This window comes from Vicia villosa, linkage group LG7, assembly GCF_029867415.1.
Source record: "Vicia villosa cultivar HV-30 ecotype Madison, WI linkage group LG7, Vvil1.0, whole genome shotgun sequence".
Classification (NCBI taxonomy): domain Eukaryota; kingdom Viridiplantae; phylum Streptophyta; class Magnoliopsida; order Fabales; family Fabaceae; genus Vicia; species Vicia villosa.
This window is the reverse complement of record NC_081186.1, coordinates 71,479,545-71,503,368: the sequence shown is the minus strand read 5'-3', so window position 1 is coordinate 71,503,368 and position 23,824 is coordinate 71,479,545. Positions and strand designations below refer to the sequence as shown.

Below are 23,824 nucleotides of genomic sequence, written 5' to 3'. Positions count from 1 at the left end.
AGAAATGGTCAAATTCCAAGAATGTAACATCCATAGTTACATAAATGCGTCGAGTAGTAGGGTCATAGCAGCGATACCCTTTCTGGTTTACACCATATCCCAAAAACAGGTAGCGAATGGCACACGGATCATGCTTTGTTCGCTGGTTTTTATGGAGGTGAACAAACGCAGCACACTCAAAGACACGAGGTGGCATCATTTGTATTGTAGGCAGCGGTACATATGTGAACAGGGTCTGCAGCGGAGTTTTAAATTCATGAATCTTCGACGGCATCCGATTGATGAGATATACTGCTGTAGTAACAGCATCAGTCCAATGGTGGTGAGGCACATGTGCTCCATGTAAAAGAGCACAAGCAGTTTCAAGGATATGGCGATTTTTCCGTTCTGCAATACCATTTTGTTGTGGAGTTTGTGGACACGTGGTTTCGTGAATAAGTCCGTGTTTTTTGAAATACTCATGGAATTGGTGATTTACAAACTCCCCACCATTATCAGAGCGAAGGATCCTAATCTTCTTTGAATATTGAGTCTGAATCATTTTATGAAATTGTTGAAATATGTGTACCACTTCATTTTTTTGTTTTAACAAATAAATCCAAGTCATTCGAGTGCAATCATCAACAAATATCACAAACCACCGATAACCAGAGATAGAAGATTTTGGGGATGGACCCTATACATCAGAATGGATTAAAGAAAAAGGAACATTACTTTTATTCATACTTAATGGAAAAGTGACTCGATGACTCTTGGCTAAAATACAAGCTTCACATTTGAAGTTCAACAAAGATGTATCTGAAAATAAATTTGGGAACATATGCTTCAGGTAACCAAATGAAGGATGGCCTAATCGACGATGCCAAAGTAAGACTTGCTCCATTTTGTTGTTTCTTGGATAATGCATGTGATGCGCTCGGCCTACACTGAAATCCTCCATATAGTAAATTCCCCCTCTCTTAGTACCACGCCCAATGATCTCCTTCGTGAGAATATCCTGAAGGAAACAGAAAGACGGATAAATTAGCACAACACAGTTCAAGTCTTTTGTAACTTGACTCACAGACAACAACTTATGAGATAGAAAGGGAACAAGTAGCGTATTTGAAAGAAAAAGGGATGGTGATAACATCACAGTTCCAGCCCCTGTTACCGCCGATAAACCACCATTTGCGTTGGCAATACTTGAGCGCCGAGGGGTCGAATGTTCAGAAAAATCAGCAGCATCAAACGTCATATGATCGGTAGCTCCGGAATCAAGTATCCATGCATTAGAGTCATCATCATGATTAGAGCAAATTAGAACATTACCTTCAGTGGTGTGGGAACTTGATTTTGGAATGAGGGAAAGATGCGGTTCAGCAGTAGCTACTGCAGCTTTGCCCGAGTTGCTCTCTGTTGTTTCGCGACGCTTTCGAGCCTAAAAGTCTGGCCACCAGTCTGGATAGCCATGAAGCTTAAAACATGTCTCACTAGTATGTTTGTTACCTCCACAATGAGAACTGTTAAAACAAGATTTGTTCTGATCAATTATCTTAGTTTTGATGATAACAATAATATGAATTTTGCTTAAGATAATATGGTACTCTAATCCAATGCAATTTCCTTTTCAGGAAATATATAAAGAGTATGCATAATTCAGCGCTCAGAAGCTTTGTCTCAAAGGGTTCAACATGCAACATCAGAACATGGTCTGGCAAGACATCAGAAGATGGTCGAAGCAGAATCAGAACATGGGTCTATGGAAGCATCAGAAGAACATGAGATCAGAAGCACTGAAGTTCTGATGGTATCACGCTCAGAAGCACTTCAAGGTCAGAAGATCAGAAGATGCTTTGCACCAAGCTGTTTGACTCTGATGATATTCAAACGTTGTATTCACAAACATCAGATCAGAAGGAAGTACAAGTGGCAGGCTACGCTGACTGACAAAAGGAACGTTAGAAGCTATTAAAGGCAACGTCAGTAGACACAGCGTGAACAAGGCTCGAGGTAGTTGACAAAAGCGTATAACATTAAATGCGATGCTGTACGGAACACGCAAAGCATTAAATGCACTCAACGGTCATCTTCTCCAACGCCTATATATATGAAGTTCTGATGAGAAGCAAGGTTAACGATTCTGAAAAAAAAACAACTCATATTAACTTGCTGAAACTCTGTTCTATTCAAAGCTCAGAATCTTCATCTTCATCAAAGCTCACTACATTGCTGTTGTAATATATTAGTGAGAATAAGCTTAAACGTTAAGAGAAATATCACAGTTTGTGATTATAGCTTTTAAGAAGCAATTGTAATACTCTTAGAATTGATTACATTAAGTTGTAAGTAACTAGAGTGATCGTGTGGATCAGAATACTCTAGGAAGTCTTAGAGGTTATCTAAGCAGGTTGTAACTAGAGTGATCGTGTGGATCAGAATACTCTAGAAAGTCTTAGAGGGTATCTAAGCAGTTGTTCCTGGAGTGATCAGTGTGTGATCAGAAGACTCTGGAAGACTTAGTTGCTGACTAAGTGGAGAACCATTGTAATCCGTGCGATTAGTGGATTAAATCCTCAGTTGAGGTAAATCATCTCTGCGGGGGTGGACTGGAGTAGTTTAGTTAACAACGAACCAGGATAAAAATAACTGTGCAATTTATTTTTATCGGTCAAGTTTTTAAAGCTACACTTATTCAAACCCCCCCTTTCTAAGTGTTTTTCTATCCTTCAATTGGCATCAGAGCGCCGGTTCTAAGGTGCAAGCACTTAACCGTGTTTAGAAAAGATTCAGGAAGAGAAAAACGCTTCAGTAAAAGATGGCTGATGAAACTGCAAAGTCTACATCTACATCTGGCTCTGCTAAGCAACACAACGGTAACAATGGTTATACTAGACCGCCGGTATTTGATGGTGAAAACTTTGAATACTGGAAAGATAAACTGGAAAGTTACTTTCTTGGTCTAGATGGTGATCTATGGGATCTTCTGATGGATGGTTACAAACATCCGGTAAATGCCAGTGGCGTAAAGCTGACAAGGCAAGAAATGAGTGATGATCAGAAGAAGCTTTTCAGGAATCATCATAAATGCAGAACTGTTTTGCTGAATGCTATCTCTCATGCTGAGTATGAGAAGATATCTAACAGGGAAACGGCCTATGACATATATGAGTCCTTGAAAATGACTCATGAAGGAAATGCTCAAGTCAAGGAGACTAAAGCTCTTGCTCTAATCCAGAAATATGAAGCCTTCAAGATGGAGGATGATGAAGACATTGAAAAGATGTTTTCAAGATTTCAAACTCTTACTGCTGGATTGAGAGTTCTTGACAAGGGATACACCAAGGCTGATCACGTAAAGAAGATCATCAGAAGCTTACCCAGAAGATGGGGTCCTATGGTGACTGCATTTAAGATTGCGAAGAATCTAAATGAAGTCTCTTTGGAAGAGCTGATCAGTGCCCTGAGGAGTCATGAAATTGAACTGGATGCGAACGAGCCTCAAAAGAAAGGTAAGTCTATTGCATTAAAATCCAATATCAAGAAATGCACTAACGCTTTTCAGGCTAGAGAAGAAGATCCTGAAGAATCAGAATCCGAAGAAGAAGATGAACTGTCCTTGATCTCCAGAAGGCTAAATCAACTCTGGAAGAACAAGCAAAGGAAGTTCAGAGGCGTCAGAAGTTCAAAGAAATTTGAACGTGGAGAATCTTCTGATGACAGAAGATTTGACAAGAAGAAGGTCATGTGCTATGAATGCAATGAGCCTGGACACTTCAAGAATGAATGTCCAAAACTTCTGAAAGAAAATCCCAAGAAGAAGTTTCATAAGAAGAAAGGTCTTATGGCAACCTGGGATGAGTCAGAAGATGATTCAGACTCTGAAGATGAGCAGGCCAACTGTGCGCTGATGGCGACAGAAGATGACGGATCAGAATCTACATCAGAATCAGATTCTGAAGAGGTATTTTCTGAACTTACTAGAGATGAGTTAGTTTCCAGTCTAACAGAACTTCTGGAATTCAAGTCTCAGATTAGTCTCAAATACAAAAAGCTGAAAAAGCTATTTGAATTTGAAACAAAGAAGCTTGAGTTGGAGAATTCTGAATTAAAAGAAAAACTTTTAAAATTATCCAATAATGTTGGATCTCCTTCTGATTCAGAAAAATCCACTCCTAGTCTAAACCATATTCTGAAAAAATATGATTTAAGTTTCAGGAAGTTCTTATCTAGAAGTATTGGCAGAAGTCAGCTAGCTTCTATGATATATGCTGTGTCTGGAAACAAAAGAGTCGGCATTGGTTTTGAGGGTGAAACCCCATACAAACTTGAACCTGTTGATAAGATGAAAATCACATACAAGCCATTGTATGATCAGTTCAAGTATGGCCACTCACATGATATTAGGCACACTTCACATGCTCAAAGTTTTCACATTACACACACTAAGAAGCATGTGACACAACCTAGGAAATATCATGAAACTCACATTAAGAATTATCATGCTGTTCCTCCTATTGCTTACAATGCTAAACCCAAGTTCAATCAGAACTTGAGAAAATCTAACAAGAAAGGACCCAAGAAAATGTGGGTACCTAAGGATAAGATTATTCCTATTGCAGATATCCTTGGCTGCAAAAAGGACAAAGCACAACATGTCGTGGTACCTGGACTCTGGATGCTCACGACACATGACAGGAAGAATGTCTATGTTCCAAGACCTGGTGCTTAAGTCTGGAGGAGAAGTCAAGTTTGGAGGAGATCAGAAGGGCAAGATAATTGGCTCTGGAACTATAAAGTCTGGTAACTCTCCTTCCATTTCAAATGTACTTCTTGTAGAAGGATTAACACATAACCTCTTATCTATCAGTCAATTGAGTGACAATGGTTATGATATAATCTTTAATCAAAAGTCTTGCAAGGCTGTAAATCAGAAGGATGGCTCAATCCTATTTACCGGCAAGAGGAAGAACAACACTTATAAGACAGATCTGCAAGATCTTATGAGTCAGAAGGTGACTTGTCTTATGTCTGTTTCTGAAGAGCAGTGGGTCTGGCACAGAAGATTAGGTCATGCTAGTTTGAGAAAGATTTCTCAGATTAACAAACTGGATCTTGTCAGAGGACTCCCTAATCTGAAATTCAAATCAGATGCTCTTTGTGAAGCATGTCAGAAGGGCAAGTTCTCCAAACCTGCATTCAAGTCCAAGAATGTTGTTTCTACCTCAAGGCCATTAGAACTCTTGCACATTGATCTGTTTGGCCCAGTCAAAACAGCATCTGTCAGAGGGAAGAAATATGGATTAGTCATCGTAGATGATTATAGCCGCTGGACATGGGTAAAATTCTTGAAACACAAGGATGAGTCCCATTCAGTGTTCTTTGATTTCTGCATTCAGATTCAATCTGAAAAAGAGTGTAAAATCATAAAGGTTAGAAGTGATCATGGTGGTGAATTTGAGAACAGATTCTTTGAAGAATTCTTCAAAGAAAATGGTATTGCCCATGATTTCTCTTGTCCTAGAACTCCACAGCAAAATGGAGTTGTAGAACGAAAGAATAGGACTCTGCAAGAAATGGCCAGAACCATGATCAATGAAACCAATATGGCTAAGCATTTCTGGGCAGAAGCAATAAACACTGCATGCTATATTCAGAATAGAATCTCTATCAAACCTATTATAAATAAGACTCCTTATGAATTGTGGAAGAATATAAAGCCCAACATTTCATATTTCCATCCTTTTGGATGTGTATGCTTTATTCTGAACACTAAAGATCATCTTGGTAAGTTTGATTCCAAAGCACAAAAATGTTTCCTTCTTGGATATTCTGAACGCTCAAAAGGCTACAGAGTATACAATACTGAAACATTGATTGTAGAAGAATCAATCAATATCAGGTTTGATGATAAGCTTGGTTCTGAAAAACCAAAGCAGTTTGATAATTTTGCAGATTGTGATATTGATGTATCAGAAGTTGTTGAGCCAAGAAGCAACGCATCAGAAGCAGAGCTTCTCAGAAGCAAAGAATCTGAAGATCAAGTATCAGCTTCTCTGGAGAATCTAAGCATTTCTGAAGAACCATCTGTCAGAAGATCATCCAGACTCATCTCTGGTCATTCAGAAGATGTCATTCTTGGAAAGAAGGATGATCCAATCAGAACAAGAGCATTCCTTAAGAACAATGCAGATTGTCAATTAGGTCTTGTATCTTTGATCGAGCCAACTTCTGTTGATCATGCTCTAGAAGATCCAGACTGGATAATTGCTATGCAAGAAGAACTGAATCAGTTTACAAGGAATGATGTTTGGGATCTTGTTCCTAGACCAGATGGATTCAATATAATCGGTACAAAAAGGGTCTTCAGAAACAAGCTTAGTGAGAAAGGTGAAGTGGTAAGGAACAAATCCAGACTGGTGGCTCAGGGTTACAGTCAGCAAGAAGGGATTGACTATACAGAAACCTTTGCACCTGTGGCCAGGTTAGAATCTATTCGTCTATTAATTTCATTTGCCACTCAACATAACATCACTCTCTATCAGATGGATGTTAAGAGTGCCTTCTTAAATGGTTATATAGATGAAGAAGTTTATGTCCATCAACCTCCTGGTTTTGAAGACTCCATGTCTCCTAATCATGTTTTTAAACTAAAGAAATCGTTGTATGGATTGAAACAAGCTCCCAGAGCTTGGTATGAACGCTTAAGTTCTTTCCTTCTGGATAATGGTTTCACTAGAGGAAAAGTGGACACTACTCTCTTTTGTAAAACCTTTAAAAGGGATATTTTGATTTGTCAAATATATGTAGATGATATTATTTTTGGAACATCTAATGCTACACTTGGAAAGGAGTTTGCTGAGTCTATGCAGGCTGAGTTTGAAATGAGCATGATGGGAGAACTCAAGTATTTCCTTGGAATACAAATAAATCAAACATCAGAAGGAACGTATGTTCACCAAACCAAGTATGTGAAGGAACTTCTGAAGAAGTTTAATCTTCTAGACTGCAAAGAAGCCAAAACTCCTATGCATCCAACATGCATCCTAGGTAAGGATGAGGTAAGTAAGAAGGTAGATCAGAAGTTATACAGAGGTATGATTGGATCTCTTCTATATTTGACTGCTTCTAGACCTGACATTCTGTTCAGTGTTTGTTTGTGTGCTAGATTCCAATCAGATCCTAGAGAATCTCATTTAACTGCTGTTAAGAGAATTCTAAGGTATCTGAAAGGTACTACTAATGTTGGCTTAGTTTACAGAAAATCTAAAGAATACAACTTAGTAGGATTCTGCGATGCTGACTATGCTGGAGACAGAATTGAAAGAAAGAGTACTTCAGGAAGTTGCCAACTTCTTGGAAGTCATTTGATCTCCTGGTATAGCAAGAAGCAAGCAACTATTGCTCTATCAACAACAGAAGCAGAATATGTCGCTGCTGCTGGTTGCAGTACACAGATGCTCTGGATGAAGAGTCAGCTAGAAGATTATCAGATATATGAGAGTAACATTCCTATATTCTGTGATAATACTTCTGCTATATGTTTATCTAAGAATCCTATTCTTCATTCAAAAGCTAAACATATTGAGATTAAACATCATTTCATAAGGGACTATGTTCAGAAGGGTGTTCCATCTTTAAACTTTGTGGATACAGACCATCAATGGGCTGATATCTTTACAAAACCCCTGGCTGAAGATAGGTTTAAGTTCATTCTGAAGAACATCAGTATGGATTTATGCCCAGAATGAGAAGATGAGAAGTTCTTATGTATGAGTATCTTCTGAAATGAAAGTGGATTATTTTTTAATCAGAAGTTCTGATTGAAATCTTTTAGAAATTATGATTCGGTTATTACTAACGTTTCATTGTCTAAGTTGATTCAGAACCTCTTTTAAAGCAAAACATCTGTAACGTTTTATCTCAGATGGTAAACCTGTCTTTACTGTTCATGGATAAGCGCGCGTGCAGTTGAAGGGACGCCGACCATAGGTAACTGTGCGTATCTTATTTTTTGTCAAAATCTCTCTCCCGTCTTGTCATGTAACATTAATTGTTTTTCACCATTTTCTTTATTGTACTTTTTCATTTTTTTTAGTCTATTTAAATCCTCCGTTCCTTTGCATTCCTCATCAAGTTTTCTCTCTCTCTCCTGTTTTTTCTCTTGCTCAAACAAAGTTTTTCTTTCTTTAAAAAATCCTAGTTCAAACCTAGCGTTCATCTTGAATCCTTTGTCTGGATCTCTTAATCATGCTCTAAGCCTGTTGAAGATCTATGACTCAAAGGCGGCAGATCTATGCATATCTCGGGATGGCTCTCCTAATACCTCTCAAGTCAGACCTCTTCTTTGATGTTGTTATCAACGTTCACCCAAAGACAGAAAACTTTCTTGAATTATGGGAAGAGGTTAAGAATGATATTCTTAACTTCTATGTTAAGAGAAAGCCCCGTTTGCAACAGCAGTTCTCTGTCTGTGAACTGTCCCTCTCTTTCTCTTTGGTCTCTTGAATCTCTCCTACAGTGGAGGTTCTAGTCTGGAAAGACAAGAAGACCACAGGGATTCTTGATGGGTTGACACAGAATGTGTCTTGCTAGGGTTTTGTTTTTAATTTTTGTAGTCATTTCCTCTTGGGATGACTTTTTATGTATTTGCTAGGAATGTTTCTCATCTTGTTAAACATAAGAACCTTTTGTAATATCTTTTGATTATCAATGAAAAGTTTCTTTGTTTTTACATTCCAGTGATTTTATTTGTCGTTTTATACATCTGAATCTTTTGAAATATTCTTTTTGATGTTATGACAAAAAGGGGGAGAAGATAAATGATAAATGATTTGATTAATCTATCAGTTGCTGGGTAAAGCTCCCACACATTTACTAACAAGAACTGCAAGTTCTATATGGTTTAAGTGTTTTGCAGGTATAAAGAAGTGAAGAGAATCTTCAAAGCACACAAGAAGCAAAACCATAAGAAGCGTTATTCTGTAAAAAGAATAAGCTTATGGAAACTGAAGCAAGCTGAGTGCTGTCAAGCTTCAGAATCAGAAGCACTGATAATAGAATTTGATCCATATTTGTCTATTTGCTCTGACAAAATTCTATTTGCTTTGATACATTATTTTAGCCTATATGGCTCTGATACATATCATGTGTTCTAATATACATTTTATGTTCTGACTCGTTCATGCTGACTTTTGTCGTTTAGTTTTTGTTCTGTAACATTTCAGGATGTAGAGATGCTCTGATGATGCTCTGGTACATTCAACAATGTTCTGATACAAATCTAGCATGAAGTGATGTTGGTAGAAATTCAAAGCTCTGAAGCTATCCGAGGGAAGCAGAAATCAGAAGCTGTGAATGTTCTAAAGATCCAGAAAACTCAAGTTCTGAAGCTGTCCTAAATGGAAGCAGAAATCAGAAGCTGTGAATGTTCTGAAGATCAAAGAAATTCAAGTTCTGAAGCTGTCCTAGATGGAAGCAGGAATCAGAAGTTGTGAATGTTCTGAAGATCAAAGAAATTCAAGTTCTGAAGCTGTCCTAAATGGAAGCAGGAATCAGAAGCTATGAGTGTTCTAGGGATCTAAAGAAATTCAAGTTCTGAAGCTGTCTAATGGAAGCAGAAGTCAGAAGCTATGAATTCTCTGAAGACAGAAGCTTATGTGATCGTCTCTACCGAAATAATCAGGGAAGTCTTTTATTAAAGTTCTTCGAGTATTTATTTCAGGGGGAGATTATTTATCTCAGGGGGAGATTGTTAATCTCAGGGGGAGACATATTCACATGCTTATGCTATAGCTGTGTAATTTGTCTTTTGCCGTCTGCTCTTTCTGATCGCAAATTCATATCATTTATATATGTTTTTGTCATCATCAAAAAGGGGGAGATTGTTAGAACAAGATTTGTTCTGATCAATTATCTTAGTTTTGATGATAACAATAATATGAATTTTGCTTAAGATAATATGGTACTCTAATCCAATGCAATTTCCTTTTCAGGAAATATATAAAGAGTATGCATAATTCAGCGCTCAGAAGCTTTGTCTCAAAGGGTTCAGCATGCAACATCAGAACATGGTCTGGCAAGACATCAGAAGATGGTCGAAGCAGAATCAGAACATGGGTCTATGGAAGCATCAGAAGAACATGAGATCAGAAGCACTGAAGTTCTGATGGTATCACGCTCAGAAGCACTTCAAGGTCAGAAGATCAGAAGATGCTTTGCACCAAGCTGTTTGACTCTGATGATATTCAAACATTGTATTCACAAACATCAGATCAGAAGGAAGTACAAGTGGCAGGCTACGCTGACTGACAAAAGGAACGTTAGAAGCTATTAAAGGCAACGTCAGTAGACACATCGTGAACAAGGCTCGAGGTAGTTGACAAAAGCGTATAACATTAAATGCGATGCTGTACGGAACACGCAAAGCATTAAATGCACTCAACGGTCATCTTCTCCAACGCCTATATATATGAAGTTCTGATGAGAAGCAAGGTTAACGATTCTGAAAAAAAAAACAACTCATATTAACTTGCTGAAACTCTGTTCTATTCAAAGCTCAGAATCTTCATCTTCATCAAAGCTCACTACATTGCTGTTGTAATATATTAGTGAGAATAAGCTTAAACGTTAAGAGAAATATCACAATTTGTGATTATAGCTTTTAAGAAGCAATTGTAATACTCTTAGAATTGATTACATTAAGTTGTAAGTAACTAGAGTGATCGTGTGGATCAGAATACTCTAGGAAGTCTTAGAGGTTATCTAAGCAGGTTGTAACTAGAGTGATCGTGTGGATCAGAATACTCTAGAAAGTCTTAGAGGGTATCTAAGCAGTTGTTCCTGGAGTGATCAGTGTGTGATCATAAGACTCTGGAAGACTTAGTTGCTGACTAAGTGGAGAACCATTGTAATCCGTGCGATTAGTGGATTAAATCCTCAGTTGAGGTAAATCATCTCTGCGGGGGTGGACTGGAGTAGTTTAGTTAACAACGAACCAGGATAAAAATAACTGTGCAATTTATTTTTATCGGTCAAGTTTTTAAAGCTACACTTATTCAAACCCCCCCTTTCTAAGTGTTTTTCTATCCTTCAAGAACACTTAGTGCCACTAGATGGTTCTTTTTGTTTGGATTGAGAAAATATCTTACTGTTATGTAATTTGAGGCCCTTAGATGCGAGAACTGCTCCAGATAATTCATTGGAGTTGTCTGTCATCACTGCCTGACGAAGAGCTTCCCTCCTAACATGTGCATATGCTTGCTCCACTGTTGGAAACGGTTTCATTTGTAAAACATCGCTTCTGATATTATCTAAGCGGTCATCAAGTCCCTCCAAAAACACATACACTCGTTCTTCTTGGACAAGAGTATTGTAGTGTTGGATATCAACTTGACATGTCATCGGATTTGGACGACGAAAATCTATCTCACGCCAAAGTCCTTGGAGATCGTTATAATATTTTTCAAGAGAACCACCAGCTTGTTTAAGACGTGTCACCCGTCGCCGAAGGTCATACACTTGGGAGGTATCACTGCCATTAAAGTATGTGGTCGCAATTGCATCCCACACCATCTTGGCAGTGGAGAATCGAATAAAGTTGCTGATTAGAGAAGAGTCCATTGAGTTAATTATCCACCCCTTAACAATCGCGTTGTCAGTCCGCCAACGTCGAAATGTAGGATCTGTTTGAGGGGGTTGCGGGAGATCTCCGTTGATATATCCCAGTTTGTCTTTGCCCGAGATATACATCTCGACCACCTGGGACCAAAGGGGATAGTTGCTGTCATCTAACTTGATGCCAATCGGTGCCACCGTATGGTCAGAGCCAATTTGTGACGGGGTTGAAGCACGGTTCAGAACTTCCGTCATTTTCGTCGTCAACTCAGCAAGAATAGAAGACGAGGTAGCCTCATCGAAGTTTGAATCCGATTCAGCCATGGAAGAAGGATGGAAAGTGTTACCGTAGGTCTGGATTAAGACCTGGCGGCTGATACCATGTTAAACTGATACGACACTTTCATATATCTCAAATTGTATATTACAAAGGGAAATAGGTTATATTTATATACACAGAAAACCCTATTTCTAATTATAATTAAATCAGAATAATTATAACCAAATCAAGGTAATTAACAATTAATAACTATATTCCTATTATAGTTCCTACAATCTTGTTGACAGCTAACGCCAACACTTACCACTTTGACTAGATAGCCACATATTCCTATATCTTAAGGAATGAATCATTCACCATATTCCTTAGGTGAACGAGGTTGTCTAAGTCATGACCGAGAATATAACTCCAATATTCTCATAGTTCGTTAGCCACGTCTCCTTATATCTAAGGGGATGAGTGATCCACCACCACACTCCCTAAAAAAGCCAAATTGTATGACTCATAAGCAAGATTATAGGCTAAAGACTTGATACGCTCTATAAAGGTACAATGACTATACATACCTACATTAAAGATATGTCTGATTATCACTTTTTACATATCACAATTCTAAAAACCTTTTACTTAACATATTACAAGTATAGCCACCACTATTGTATTCATAAAAAGTACAATATCAAATTTTAATGTTTAATAAAAAATTGATTGATGTCTGAATAAAAATACAGCAAAATATTAAAGTTTATAAAAACCTATTTCACCTACCTTTTTATAAATGGATTCTCAAAATTCAAACAACTTGCACATTCAAAACCTTTTTTTAATAGAAATGAGGGGCTTTCCCTCAGAAGTAAGAACAACTCACACCACAATCATTCTAAGATTAACCATCCCTCTCACATCCACCTCGACCAAGTGCTTAATTTGACTCGGGATATCCGAAAAGAAAATACTATTAAACTCTAAATTGCATCATATGGTTGCTAATGCGTCCATATTAAAATATATTAAACTATTTATTTAAATAATACTTAACATTAAAAACCTATAAATGATACTATTTATTTAAATAGTAAAAATTAACAACTTAATATTTCGAATTATTTGTTCCGACTATATAATGAAACATTCTTTAGAAGACACTTAAGCTATGTTTGGATACCATTCTATTGTTTGGAAATTTTATGAGGGAACAAGGTAAGTTGTTCATTCTGCCCAAATCGGAAGGGAAGAAAAATGGTGGTAAGTGATGGAATAGAATGAAATCCATACCACTTCATTCCGCTCCGCTCCATCTGATTTTAAATTATCCAAACAATAAAACATCATTTTATTCTATCTCATTCCGCTCCGCTCCATCAGGTTCCATCAATCCAAACAAAGCCAAGAAACTAAAAAAATATATAATTTTTTTTTTAAGACTTCCTACACAAGTTATCATTTTGAGACTTATACCAAAACAATTTTCTCTATCTTTTCATCCCACTTCCACTCACTCACTCACTCACACTGCTTCCAAATTTCTCACTCTCTGAAAATCTGTTTTGATCGTCATGGCGGACTCAGTGGTTAGTGTTTTCCATTTTTGAGACTAACCTTTATTTCTCAATCCCGTTATCAAACCCTTGTTTCTGTTATAATTAACGTGCTCATGTTAACTGTTTTCATTCAATTGTTAGTTGTGCTTATTACTCCAATTGTTCATATTGATGTCAATTATAGTTTTTTTTTATATAGCTTGAAAAAATCATAAATAAACAATAGTGTAATAATTTTACAAAATCCTCGTTATTAATCTATGAAGCAAAGATACTATGATAGTGACATTTGACATTAGTATTTCCACCGGTAATAACCTATGTAGCACTGACAGCTCTGAAAAAAAAACTTGTTCATGTCGGACAAACACTGACACTTAAGATTATGTTTAATATTCTTTTTTCTAAAATATCAGTATCTGTCGTGTCTGGGTGTCTGTGCTTCATAGGTAATAACTTAACAAAATGAAAGTGAAAGAATGTAATCATTAGTATTTGTTTTTGTGTCTGACACAACGGTCAAACACGTCAGACACTAGATAGACACGTCTTCAATCTGAAATGTCGATACCATGTAATTAATTATTAACTATTGAGTGTTAAGCATTGTCATGAATGTATAGTAGAGTAGGAGTGATGCAAATTATATTAGTAAGGAAATAGATTGTAACAAGGAAGAATAGATGATGGAGAGTAGAGACAAATCTAAAAAAACTATAAGAGTAACTATTAAGAAAGATTTGAAAACCAATGAATTGGTGAGAAACATTATTTTTGATAGAATATTATGGTGTAGTTTGAGCCATGTAGTGAGCGTTTGGATCTGAGTTTTCTATGACAATCTTGCGTTCCAATGCATTTCTAACGTGAATTTTAAGAAGCTCCAATTCGGAGCTTTGGTCCAGACGTGCGTATTTGGTATGTCCAACGTCAAAGCAAACAAACATGTAGCCGACTCCATTTAGTGGGATAAACTTGGTTGTTGTTAAATCTTGCAATATCTTGAAGTTTCTATATGATAAATCAACTTATGCTTTTTGTGTATGTCACTAGTTTTTTTTCTCAAGAAAGTGCTATATGTTTATTAATCTTGTATATTACAATTTATAATAAGATCCAATTCACTATTTGAATCTGGATTTAAGAACCATGCTCAAATTGTTATATATTTCTTTCCTCTTCCTTTACAATCTTATGAGACATACATGTACTGCAGAGAGTGGATAAAGACCTAGCATTGAAAATATATAGTAACGCAAGTGCCACACCAGAAGTTATTGCAGCTTTTGCTGAGAGGAAGGAGTTTGAAAATATTTTGACATACTCAAAGCAGGTAATGGAACACTTGGTTATTAGGCTTTACTATGAAATGAATTTTACACTTTCGTTTTGTTACATAGTTCTATTATAATTGTTTTTGCGGCAAATGTTGATGTATTTTCTCCTTTTATTTGCTGCAGGTTGGATACACTCTTGATTACTTATTCCTTTTGAAAACAATATTGCGAACAGATGCTCAGGGTGCTCTAGATTTTGCTCTGATAATGCTGCGAATGGAGGGGGGTTGCCCTGTTGACTGCAACACAATAACGGATCTGTTTCTTCAGGTTTACTTAGTTTTACTCTTCATTTTTCTTATCAAACCATTGTTTTTGTTCTTATGTTTCTTCTGTTACTTTGTAGAGGAATATGATCCGCGAGGTAACTGCCTTTTTGTTGGATATGCTGAAGTCAGACCTATCTGAACATGGACATCTTCAAACAAAGGTTCCGTTATTTCTTTGCTTTAATCTTTATCTACGAACTTGATGGTGTGATACATACATTTTTTTTTCTGATTTTATGTAAATTCTCTTTATATGACTTTTAGGTGCTGGAAATCAATCTTAAGACCTTTCCAGAAGTTGCTGATGCTATATTGGCTAAAGGCACGTTTAGTCATTACGATCGTCCACGTATTGCTAAGCTTTGTGAAAAGGCCGGCCTTTTCATCAGGGCTCTTGAGGTTCCTTTCTTTTCATTCCAACGACTGGCTGTGATTTTTTGTCAGAGTAATTAATTGAAGCTTCTTGTCTGTCTCTTGTGCAGCATTATACTGAGTTGCATGATATCAAACGCGTCATTGTGAATACAAATGCTATGAAACCAAAGGTTTGGATTTCAAGTGCTAGAGTGATTGGATCTATTTTGTTTTTTTATATATATTATCTTCTTATTATAAAATGATTTTCAGGCTCTTGTTAAGTTCTTTAGAACCCTTCCCCGAGAACAGGCATTGGAGTGTATGGAACATCTTTTACTTGTCAACCTTAAGGGAAATCTTCAAATAGTTGTGCAGGTACTGTATTAGGGCTCCTATGTTTTTTCAGTATGACTTCTGTTTCAATTAATTTTCTTCCGTGTTTTTGTAGTTTCTGTATATAATAATCTTTATAGTACATAACATATTTCGCAGATTGCTGAGGAATATTCTAAAAATTTGGGTGTTGATGCCTGCATCGAAGTCTTTGAGAAATTCAAGTCCTATGAAGTAGGGGTGTTCGTGGTTCATGAACTGAACTGAACCGAACCATATTAGTGGTTCAGTGCAGTTTTTAAAAACTGCTTTAACAAAAAATGGATAATCTGTTAATTCAATTACAATTCAGTTTAGAACCAGTTTAGAACCGGTTCAGAATTTTAAACCAGTTTAATTTATATAACCAATTTAAAACCAATTTTTTTGAAAGAATTGGATTGTCTTTTAACCAAATTTCAAACTGCTTTTATTATATATTATAAAACCAGTTTTTTGTGGTTATTTTAATAAAATTGGATACAAACCTGAATTTTTTTATTAAAAATTTGGTTATTATGGCAGTTTTTTTATTTATTGGTTTAAATAGCAATTTTTTTTTTAAAAACTTTGATTTGCTTAACAAATTTTAAAAAAAAAATTAAGTGATTAAAAACAGGATATATTTTTTTGGTTTAAATAAATTTTTTTAAAAAAATTTAATTTGCTTAACAAATTTAAAAAAAAATTAAGTGATTAAAAATTTTTAACTCTTAATTTGATTAAAATTATTATTTCTTAAACAACAATTAACTATAAAAAACAAATAATGATATGCTATTGTTGAATTAGAACTAATTAATCAGTTAACATGAATACTATATATATATATATATATATATATATATATATATATATATATATATATATATATATATATATATATATATATATATATATATATATATATATATATATATATATATATATATATGTATATATCTCAAAATGCAGCCCAATTAAATTGTACAAGTATATTCACTTGAACTTTTATCTAAACTAAATTATAAATGGCATAATGTTGAGTCATATATGCTAAACAGCTAAAGTGAAACATCATTCAAAGCAAAGCCATCACAAGAACATGAAGAAATTGCAAAAATTACACAAAAAAGAACAGTTAACTCCAGATCTTTGACTTACTGAAAATCATTATCCTAAACCTTCCTAGACCTATTCCACAAGTGGACCAAAAACTTTGTCTTCATGTCCAAGCAATCTCCAAGTTTTCTCCATTTTGGCCTTGTTAAACTTAACTTCATGCTACCAAACTATTTCACCTACAAACCTGCATAAGTCATGCAAACCAAAGCATTAATCTATTAGATCAGGTCTGTCGTAAAATAAAATAAGAACCAAAGCATTAATCTATTAGATAGTCCAGTATTTGGTGATTTTTGTTAGGTTTGAAATAAAATAAGAACCAAAGCATTAATCTATTAGATCAGGTATGTCGTAAGGAGCAAACAGTCAATAAAGTCGTATGATGAAACGTATCTAATGACATACTATTTAATTCCAACCATTGAGTGCTAGCGTGCAGAAGATAGTCCAGTATACAAGAAAACCAAGGGCAGCCTGTACAAAAAGAAAGAAAAAGAGAAAAAGCATTCAGCCTCATCAAACCCTGCACATATTCATATCGATTCAAACATATCATGTCCACATAAAAACATCAGAATCAGTCCCTGCAGTAAATTCAGAAAAAATAGCCTTGCATTAATTTCCTATAACCAAACTAACAGTAATTGATTCAACAAGCAAAAACCCTCAAATCAACCATGTAAACTTGCATAACCACACTAACAGCTAGTCCAGTTTCAAACCATTCCCACCCTGACTTGTAAATATCCAAGCCATCTTCCTAACCATAGCAGCCCTATTAACATGTTGTAAACACCATCATGTCTCACCTAACAATTAGCATAATACTAACTTTTCAAACCTGTCACTAACCAATTTCCTACTAAAATTCGGCCCTACATCTATACATACAAAAACAAGAAATTCGAATACAATCATACAAAAGCCATTTCAATCATACAAAAGCCATTACAAGCATTCAAAATAAAGGACTTAATTTCCCCAAATAGTATAGGCACCTAAAGATTAATTTTAACCTTTATTGGTAAATTGGATAAACAGGGCATGGTTTCTAAAACAACTTGAATGAAGTCCTAAGAAAAACTCAAGAATAGTTATAGAAAAGAGCTTTTAGTATTTCAAGGGCAGCATCTAAGTTGTTCACCCATAAAAAAAGAGATTATCAATGTTCCTTGTCCTTCTATATTGACATCAGATTTATAATTACAAAAACTACAGACAGTTATCATTAAAAGTTGACAATGTTAATTTTAATCATTTATTCTTTTCGAAATATAATATCTAGGGTAATGAAAGAGAATCACTTGTGTACCCTTTACATTTACAATGGGATATACCTTGGACTGGCATATTTTCACATTTAGGTATCTAGGAGTGTTAGATAAGTCAGTTTATAGTTTACATAACTAGCTTGTAATTTAGGCATGTGCTAGAATTAGTGTCAGCTGTTGTAATTGTCCTAACAAAATGCTTAGCTAGCTGTAACTGCCATAAGAGAATTAGCTGATGATGGCATCATAACAGAACACAATGTAAAACTCTATCTCTCAATCAATAGAATTTTGATTTTCCTTTCAATTCAGTTTCGCGTTAACCTAAAGACAATACACTAAATCAACTAAGACCTGTGACCACTATCATCCTCACTATCACAAGACTCTAACATTGATTATTTCAATTCAAAGTGAAATTGAGAGCATAGATAGCAGTTTACCTCAAAAAGAGTCGAGAGAAGAGTTTGAACGAAGAAGATCGGAGTAGAGAAGGTGAAATCGGGTGAAATCGTTGAAATCGAAATTGAGAGTAGAGTAATCTCAGTCCTCTAGCTACTATAGCAACCGCCGCAGCCTCTGCAATCAAAGTCACTCGTCGGCGTAGAAACCACCACCAAAGAACCTCTTAGAAAAGCTTGAATCCCTTGCCACTGCAAAATCCAAAATGCACTCAAATCAGAAAATGAATCATAAACGAAAATCGAATATGAAGGTTACATTGAAAGTGAGTGAAAATGAATAACGTGAAGGTGAAATCGAAAATCGAAATCCAACGAAAATCGAAATCAATTGAAATCAATAACGTGAAGGTGAAATGAAATCAATTGAAATCGAAATCCAACGAAAATGAATAACATGAAGGTGAAATCGAAATCCAACGAAAATGAATAACATGAATAGTGTGAGTTAGAGAGAAACTTGAGATTTTAGGGTTCCCATTTCACATTTTGGGGAAGAACAACGTGTAAAAAATTGAAAATGTTGTTGTAATTAAAATGTTTATTAGATTTGTTAAATTTATTGAATTTGTTAAATAATATTAATTACATTTTTGATAAAATTGTGGAAACAATTTATAACAGTTTAAATTGGTTTTTAAATTCAATTAGATTAATTGAATTGGTTAAAATAAACAATTCAATTCATTAACCATTTAAATGGTTTAAGTTTTTTATGGTTCAGTTCAATTCAGATAAGATATTTGGTTCAGTTAACCAAATTTTTGAACACCCCTACTATGAAGGACTATACTTTTTCTTGGGTGCATATTTGAGCTATAGGTATTTCGAAATGCAGAACGAATACAGTTGAATCTCTAAACATACTATTTCTCCTTTTTGTCAGTAGTTATTACTTTACTAATTTAGGCTTTTGAGTCTGTGTTCTAGCAAGGATCCTGATATTCACTTCAAGTACATTGAAGCAGCTGTTAAAACTGGACATATTAAGGAGGTAGAGCGTGTGACTCGGGAATCAAGCTATTATGATGCTGAGAAGATAAAAAACTTTCTAATGAAGACCGAACTTCCAAATGCACAGCCATTGATGAATGTGTGTAACCGATTTGGTTTTGTTAGTCAACTCATACATTATCTCTATACTAAAAACATGCTTCGTTCTGTTGAAGAATATGTTCAAAAGGTGATTTTTGTGTGATTATATTTATTTTTGAATCTTTCTATGCTAATCTATAACATGAGTTTCTAACATTATATTTCTTACTTGTAGGTCAATCCTCGAAATGCTCCTCTAGTTGTAGGGAAGTTGTTCGACGAAGGATGCCCTGAAGATTTCATTGAAGGTCTTTTACTTTCAGTTGGCTCTCAATTTCCAGTTGAGCAATTGGTTGAAAAATGTGTGAAGAGGTATGCTAGTTTTCTCTCTGCCCTGCATCTCTACATTACAATATTATTTTCTCATTTTACTTTCTATGTGCAGGAATCGTCTTCGTTTTCTTACTCGGTTATTGGAGCGTCTCGTGAGCGATGGGAGCCGAAATGTAGATGTGCATAATGCTCTTGGTAAAATCATCATTGACAACAATAACAATCCTGAACATTTTCTCACAACCAACCTATATTATGATTCTTATGTTATTGGTAAATATTGTGAGAAAAGCGACCCTGCACTTGCTGTTGTTGCTTACCGAAGGGGGAAATGTGATTATGAGCTTGTTAATGTTACCAATGAAAATTCTCTGTTCAATCTCCAAGCCAGGTATGCATACAGTTCTATATTAAGATTGTGTCATTGTATTTCTAAATGCTAGTCTGGGACACTTGTGTTATATTATGATGATATTTGTGTCAGCTATGTTGTGGAACGGATGAATGGAGGCCTCTGGAAAAAGGTTCTAAATCCCGAGAATGTGTTTAGAAGGAAGTTGATTGATCAAGTGGTGTCCACTGCTTTGCCTAAATGCAAGAGTCCTGACCAAGTTTCGGCTGCAGTGAAAGCTTTTATGAATGCCAATCTTACGCATGAGGTGATTGAGCTTCTCGACAAGATTGTGCTACAAAATTCTTCGTTTATTGGAAACTTCAATCTGAATGGTTTATTGATCATTGCTGCAATAAAAGCAGATCCTAAAAGAGTCATGGGTTACATAAATAGGCTGGACAACTTTGATGGCTCTGCTGTCGGGAAGGTGGCAGTGGAAGCAAACTTATATGAAGAGGCTTTTGCCATTTTCAAGAAATTTAATCTGAATGTTCAAGCTGTTAATGTCCTGCTAGATAACCTTCAGACCATTGATCGAGCTATGGAGTTTGCGTCCCGTGTTGAAGAAGATTGTGTATGGAGCCAAGTGGCTAAGGCAAAACTAAGAAAAGGCTTAGTAGGTGATGCAATTGAGTTGTTCATCCGTGTAGGTGATGCCACTCACTTCTTAGAGGTCATAAAGGCTGCTGAAGGTGCAAATGTATACCATGATCTAGTAAAGTACCTTCTCATGGTTAGGGAGAAGACCAAAGAGCCTGAGGTGGACAGTGAGCTCATATATGCTTACGCAAAGATTGGGCGGCTTGGAGAAATTGAGGAGTTTATATCGATGCCAAATGTTTCTAATTTGCCAAATGTTGGAGACCGCTTGTATGCTGAGGCGCTCTATGAGGCTGCAAAAATTTTATTTGCTTTTACTTCTGACTGGGCTAAGTTAGCAGTGACATTGGCGAAGCTTCAACTATTCCAAGATGCTGTTGATGCTGCTAGGAAAGCAAACAGTTTGAAAACATGGAAGGAAGTTTGTTTTGCCTGCATTGATGCTGGGGAGTCCTCCTTAGCTCAGATTTGTGGTGTCAATGTTCTTGTTCAGGTGGCACCATTTCTAGCTTATATTTTTATTTATAGAATGATTAGTTTGTCAGTTTCGGTTTTTACGGCTAATCACTCTTCATTTTTATGTAGGTGGACGATCTTGAAGAGCTTAGTAAGTATTATCAGAACAATGGACACTTCAATCAACTCATCTCTCTAATGGAGATAGGGTTAGGACTGGAGAGTGTCAATCAGAGTATCTTTACTGAGTTGGGAGTTCTTTATGCAAGATATCGTCCTGCAGAATTATTGAAGCACATTAAGTCGTTCTCAACTCGGCTCAATATTCCCAAGCTTATTCGGGTCTGTGATGAAAAGCGGCACTGGAAGGAACTTACATACCTATATACACTATATGATAATTTTAACTATGCTGCAACCACTGTAATGAATCACTCTCCAGAAGCATGGGACCACATGCAATTCAAAGATATTATAGTTAAGGTTTCCCGTGTAGAACTATATTATGAGGCTGTTCAATTCTACTTGGCAGAGCATCCTGATATTATAAATGATCTTCTTAATGTGCTTGCCCGTCATGTGAACCATACTCGTGTTGTAGATATGGCGCGGAAGGTCAATATTTCGCGTACTCAATTGCCTAATATCTGTAATTTTAATCTTATTTGATGACGTAAATAATTAGTTATAAATGATTAGTTGGATAGTTATACTTGTTGCTCGAATTTTCTGATTTTTAGGTGGGCAACATCCGATTGATAAAGCCGTACATGGTTGCAGTTCAAAGCAGCAATGTGTTTTCCGTTAATGAAGCTTTGAATGAAATTTACGTTGAGGAGGAGGACTACGATAGACTTCGTGAATCAATAGATCTGTATGACAACTTCAATCATATAGGTCTTGCACAGAAGGTGGATTTCCTTTAACTTACTTATTTTGGCAAACTTGAAAGTTTTGAATGACAACTGATTGGCTTCAACAATACATATGAGCAGATAGAGAAGCATGAACTTCTCGAGATGAGACGCATTGCTTCTTATATTTACAAGAAAGGTGGTAGATGGGAACAGTCCCTTGATTTGTCAAAGAAAGACAAACTTTACAAAGACTGTATCGAAACTTGCTCTCATTCTGGTGACCGGAAACTCTCAGAGGATTTGCTTGTTTATTTTATTGAACAGGTCTGCATTTTATTATGACTCTTTTCACATTCTGCAGTGTGACCTTTCATTATGAATTATATCCATTCTTTCTACACCTCACGATTGCTCTCAATCTTTTGTTTCAGGGGAAGAAGGAGTGTTTCGCATCTTGCCTCATCGTATGTTATGATCTAATACGGCCAGATGTTGCACTAGAGCTGGCTTGGAGGAACAATATGATTGATTTTTGCTTCCCTTATCTCTTACAGGTATACTTTTTATTACGCTTATTTTTATGGACAGACTTTTTTCCTTTTGTTAATAATCATATTTTCATTTTCGCCCTAGTCTATTCGGGAGTATACGAGTAAGGTGGATGAGCTTATAAAGGACAAAATTGAAGCAGAAAATGAGAAAGTTAAAGAAAAGGAGAGGAATAACATTATTGCCAAACAGGTACTTTTTCTGGTTTTTGTATTCCTTTTCATAACAGAACTCTAATTTATGAAATTTCTTCCCCCAGATTCCACCGGCATCAAGAATTTTTGTCCGAATTGGAACCAAGTTCAGACTGTTCCTCCAGACCATCAAACATTATGTATCGAAAACTTTTCACCGTGGTCATTCAGATCGTTCCGTTCAGCATTACGTCATTGATCCTTCCCTGGGCTGCAAACGCATTCTTCACCGCTGCCATTCAGATTGTTCCGCTCAACAGTACATCCTCCACAGAGATTACAAGGTTGCATACCAATGCCTTGTTTAACAGGTATATGGAAATAACTCTCTATGTCAATCTCTAGTCTCCACAGTCTTACCAGCCTTCACCTTCTTAAAGGAAATGCATATATGTAGGTAGATGCTTCACCCTCCACAACCTTTGCAGAGAGTTGGATCTGCAATGGGAGAGAAAAACTGCCATCTAAAATCTTTCTTTTATAATGTCTTGTTATTACCTTATAAATTTTCTGTTTCTTTCGGTGAGTTTTGCTTTTCATCTATTTCATTCAGTTTAATATGATACATCAAATTCGTAATGAAGTTTCTTGCAAAGAAAGAACCTTTTAAGGACTATAGAATTGTATGTTCAATTTCTATATCTAAGTTTTTGTACAATATTAATAAAGGATAACTATCATGCACAAAAGAGCACAAAGCCACTGAGGCAAGAAAAGAGAAGAAATAAATCTCTTTTTATCCCTACCAAACTTGCTTAGAAGGCAAGTAACATTAAAGGTGATGCGCATACAGATGCACACCAAGCTACGGAGTAAAAC

General features: G+C 36.0%; 1 protein-coding gene and 1 long non-coding RNA gene across 2 annotated transcripts; one reads left to right on the top strand and one right to left on the bottom strand.

Moving 5' to 3' along the window:
- Window positions 1-13,310: 13,310 nt before the first annotated feature.
- LOC131620758 (clathrin heavy chain 1-like) lies at window positions 13,311-23,595 on the top strand. The gene is made up of 19 exons (XM_058891917.1): window positions 13,311-13,446; window positions 14,633-14,749; window positions 14,877-15,023; window positions 15,100-15,183; window positions 15,287-15,421; window positions 15,505-15,567; window positions 15,650-15,754; window positions 15,872-15,947; window positions 19,373-19,409; window positions 19,518-19,770; window positions 19,858-19,994; window positions 20,068-20,346; window positions 20,440-21,442; window positions 21,535-22,020; window positions 22,146-22,316; window positions 22,401-22,586; window positions 22,694-22,816; window positions 22,896-23,003; window positions 23,071-23,595. Exons 1-19 carry the CDS (start codon window positions 13,432-13,434, stop codon window positions 23,311-23,313), a joined length of 3,768 nt encoding a protein of 1,255 aa, XP_058747900.1. The 5' UTR covers window positions 13,311-13,431; the 3' UTR covers window positions 23,314-23,595.
- On the bottom strand, window positions 16,783-19,123 carry LOC131620759 (uncharacterized). Its single transcript, XR_009289274.1, has 4 exons — window positions 19,048-19,123; window positions 18,570-18,779; window positions 17,261-17,329; window positions 16,783-17,039 (listed from the first exon to the last, which is right to left on the bottom strand). It is a non-coding gene; the product is annotated as an uncharacterized LOC131620759 (long non-coding RNA).
- Window positions 23,596-23,824: the final 229 nt, after the last annotated feature.

Excerpts from the sequence above, each read along its gene's own strand:
- LOC131620758 (XM_058891917.1), top strand. Across the intron at positions 14,750-14,876 it reads TTTTGACATACTCAAAGCAG|GTTGGATACACTCTTGATTA; the intron begins GTAATGGAACAC and ends TATTTGCTGCAG. Across the intron at positions 15,024-15,099 it reads TAACGGATCTGTTTCTTCAG|AGGAATATGATCCGCGAGGT; the intron begins GTTTACTTAGTT and ends GTTACTTTGTAG.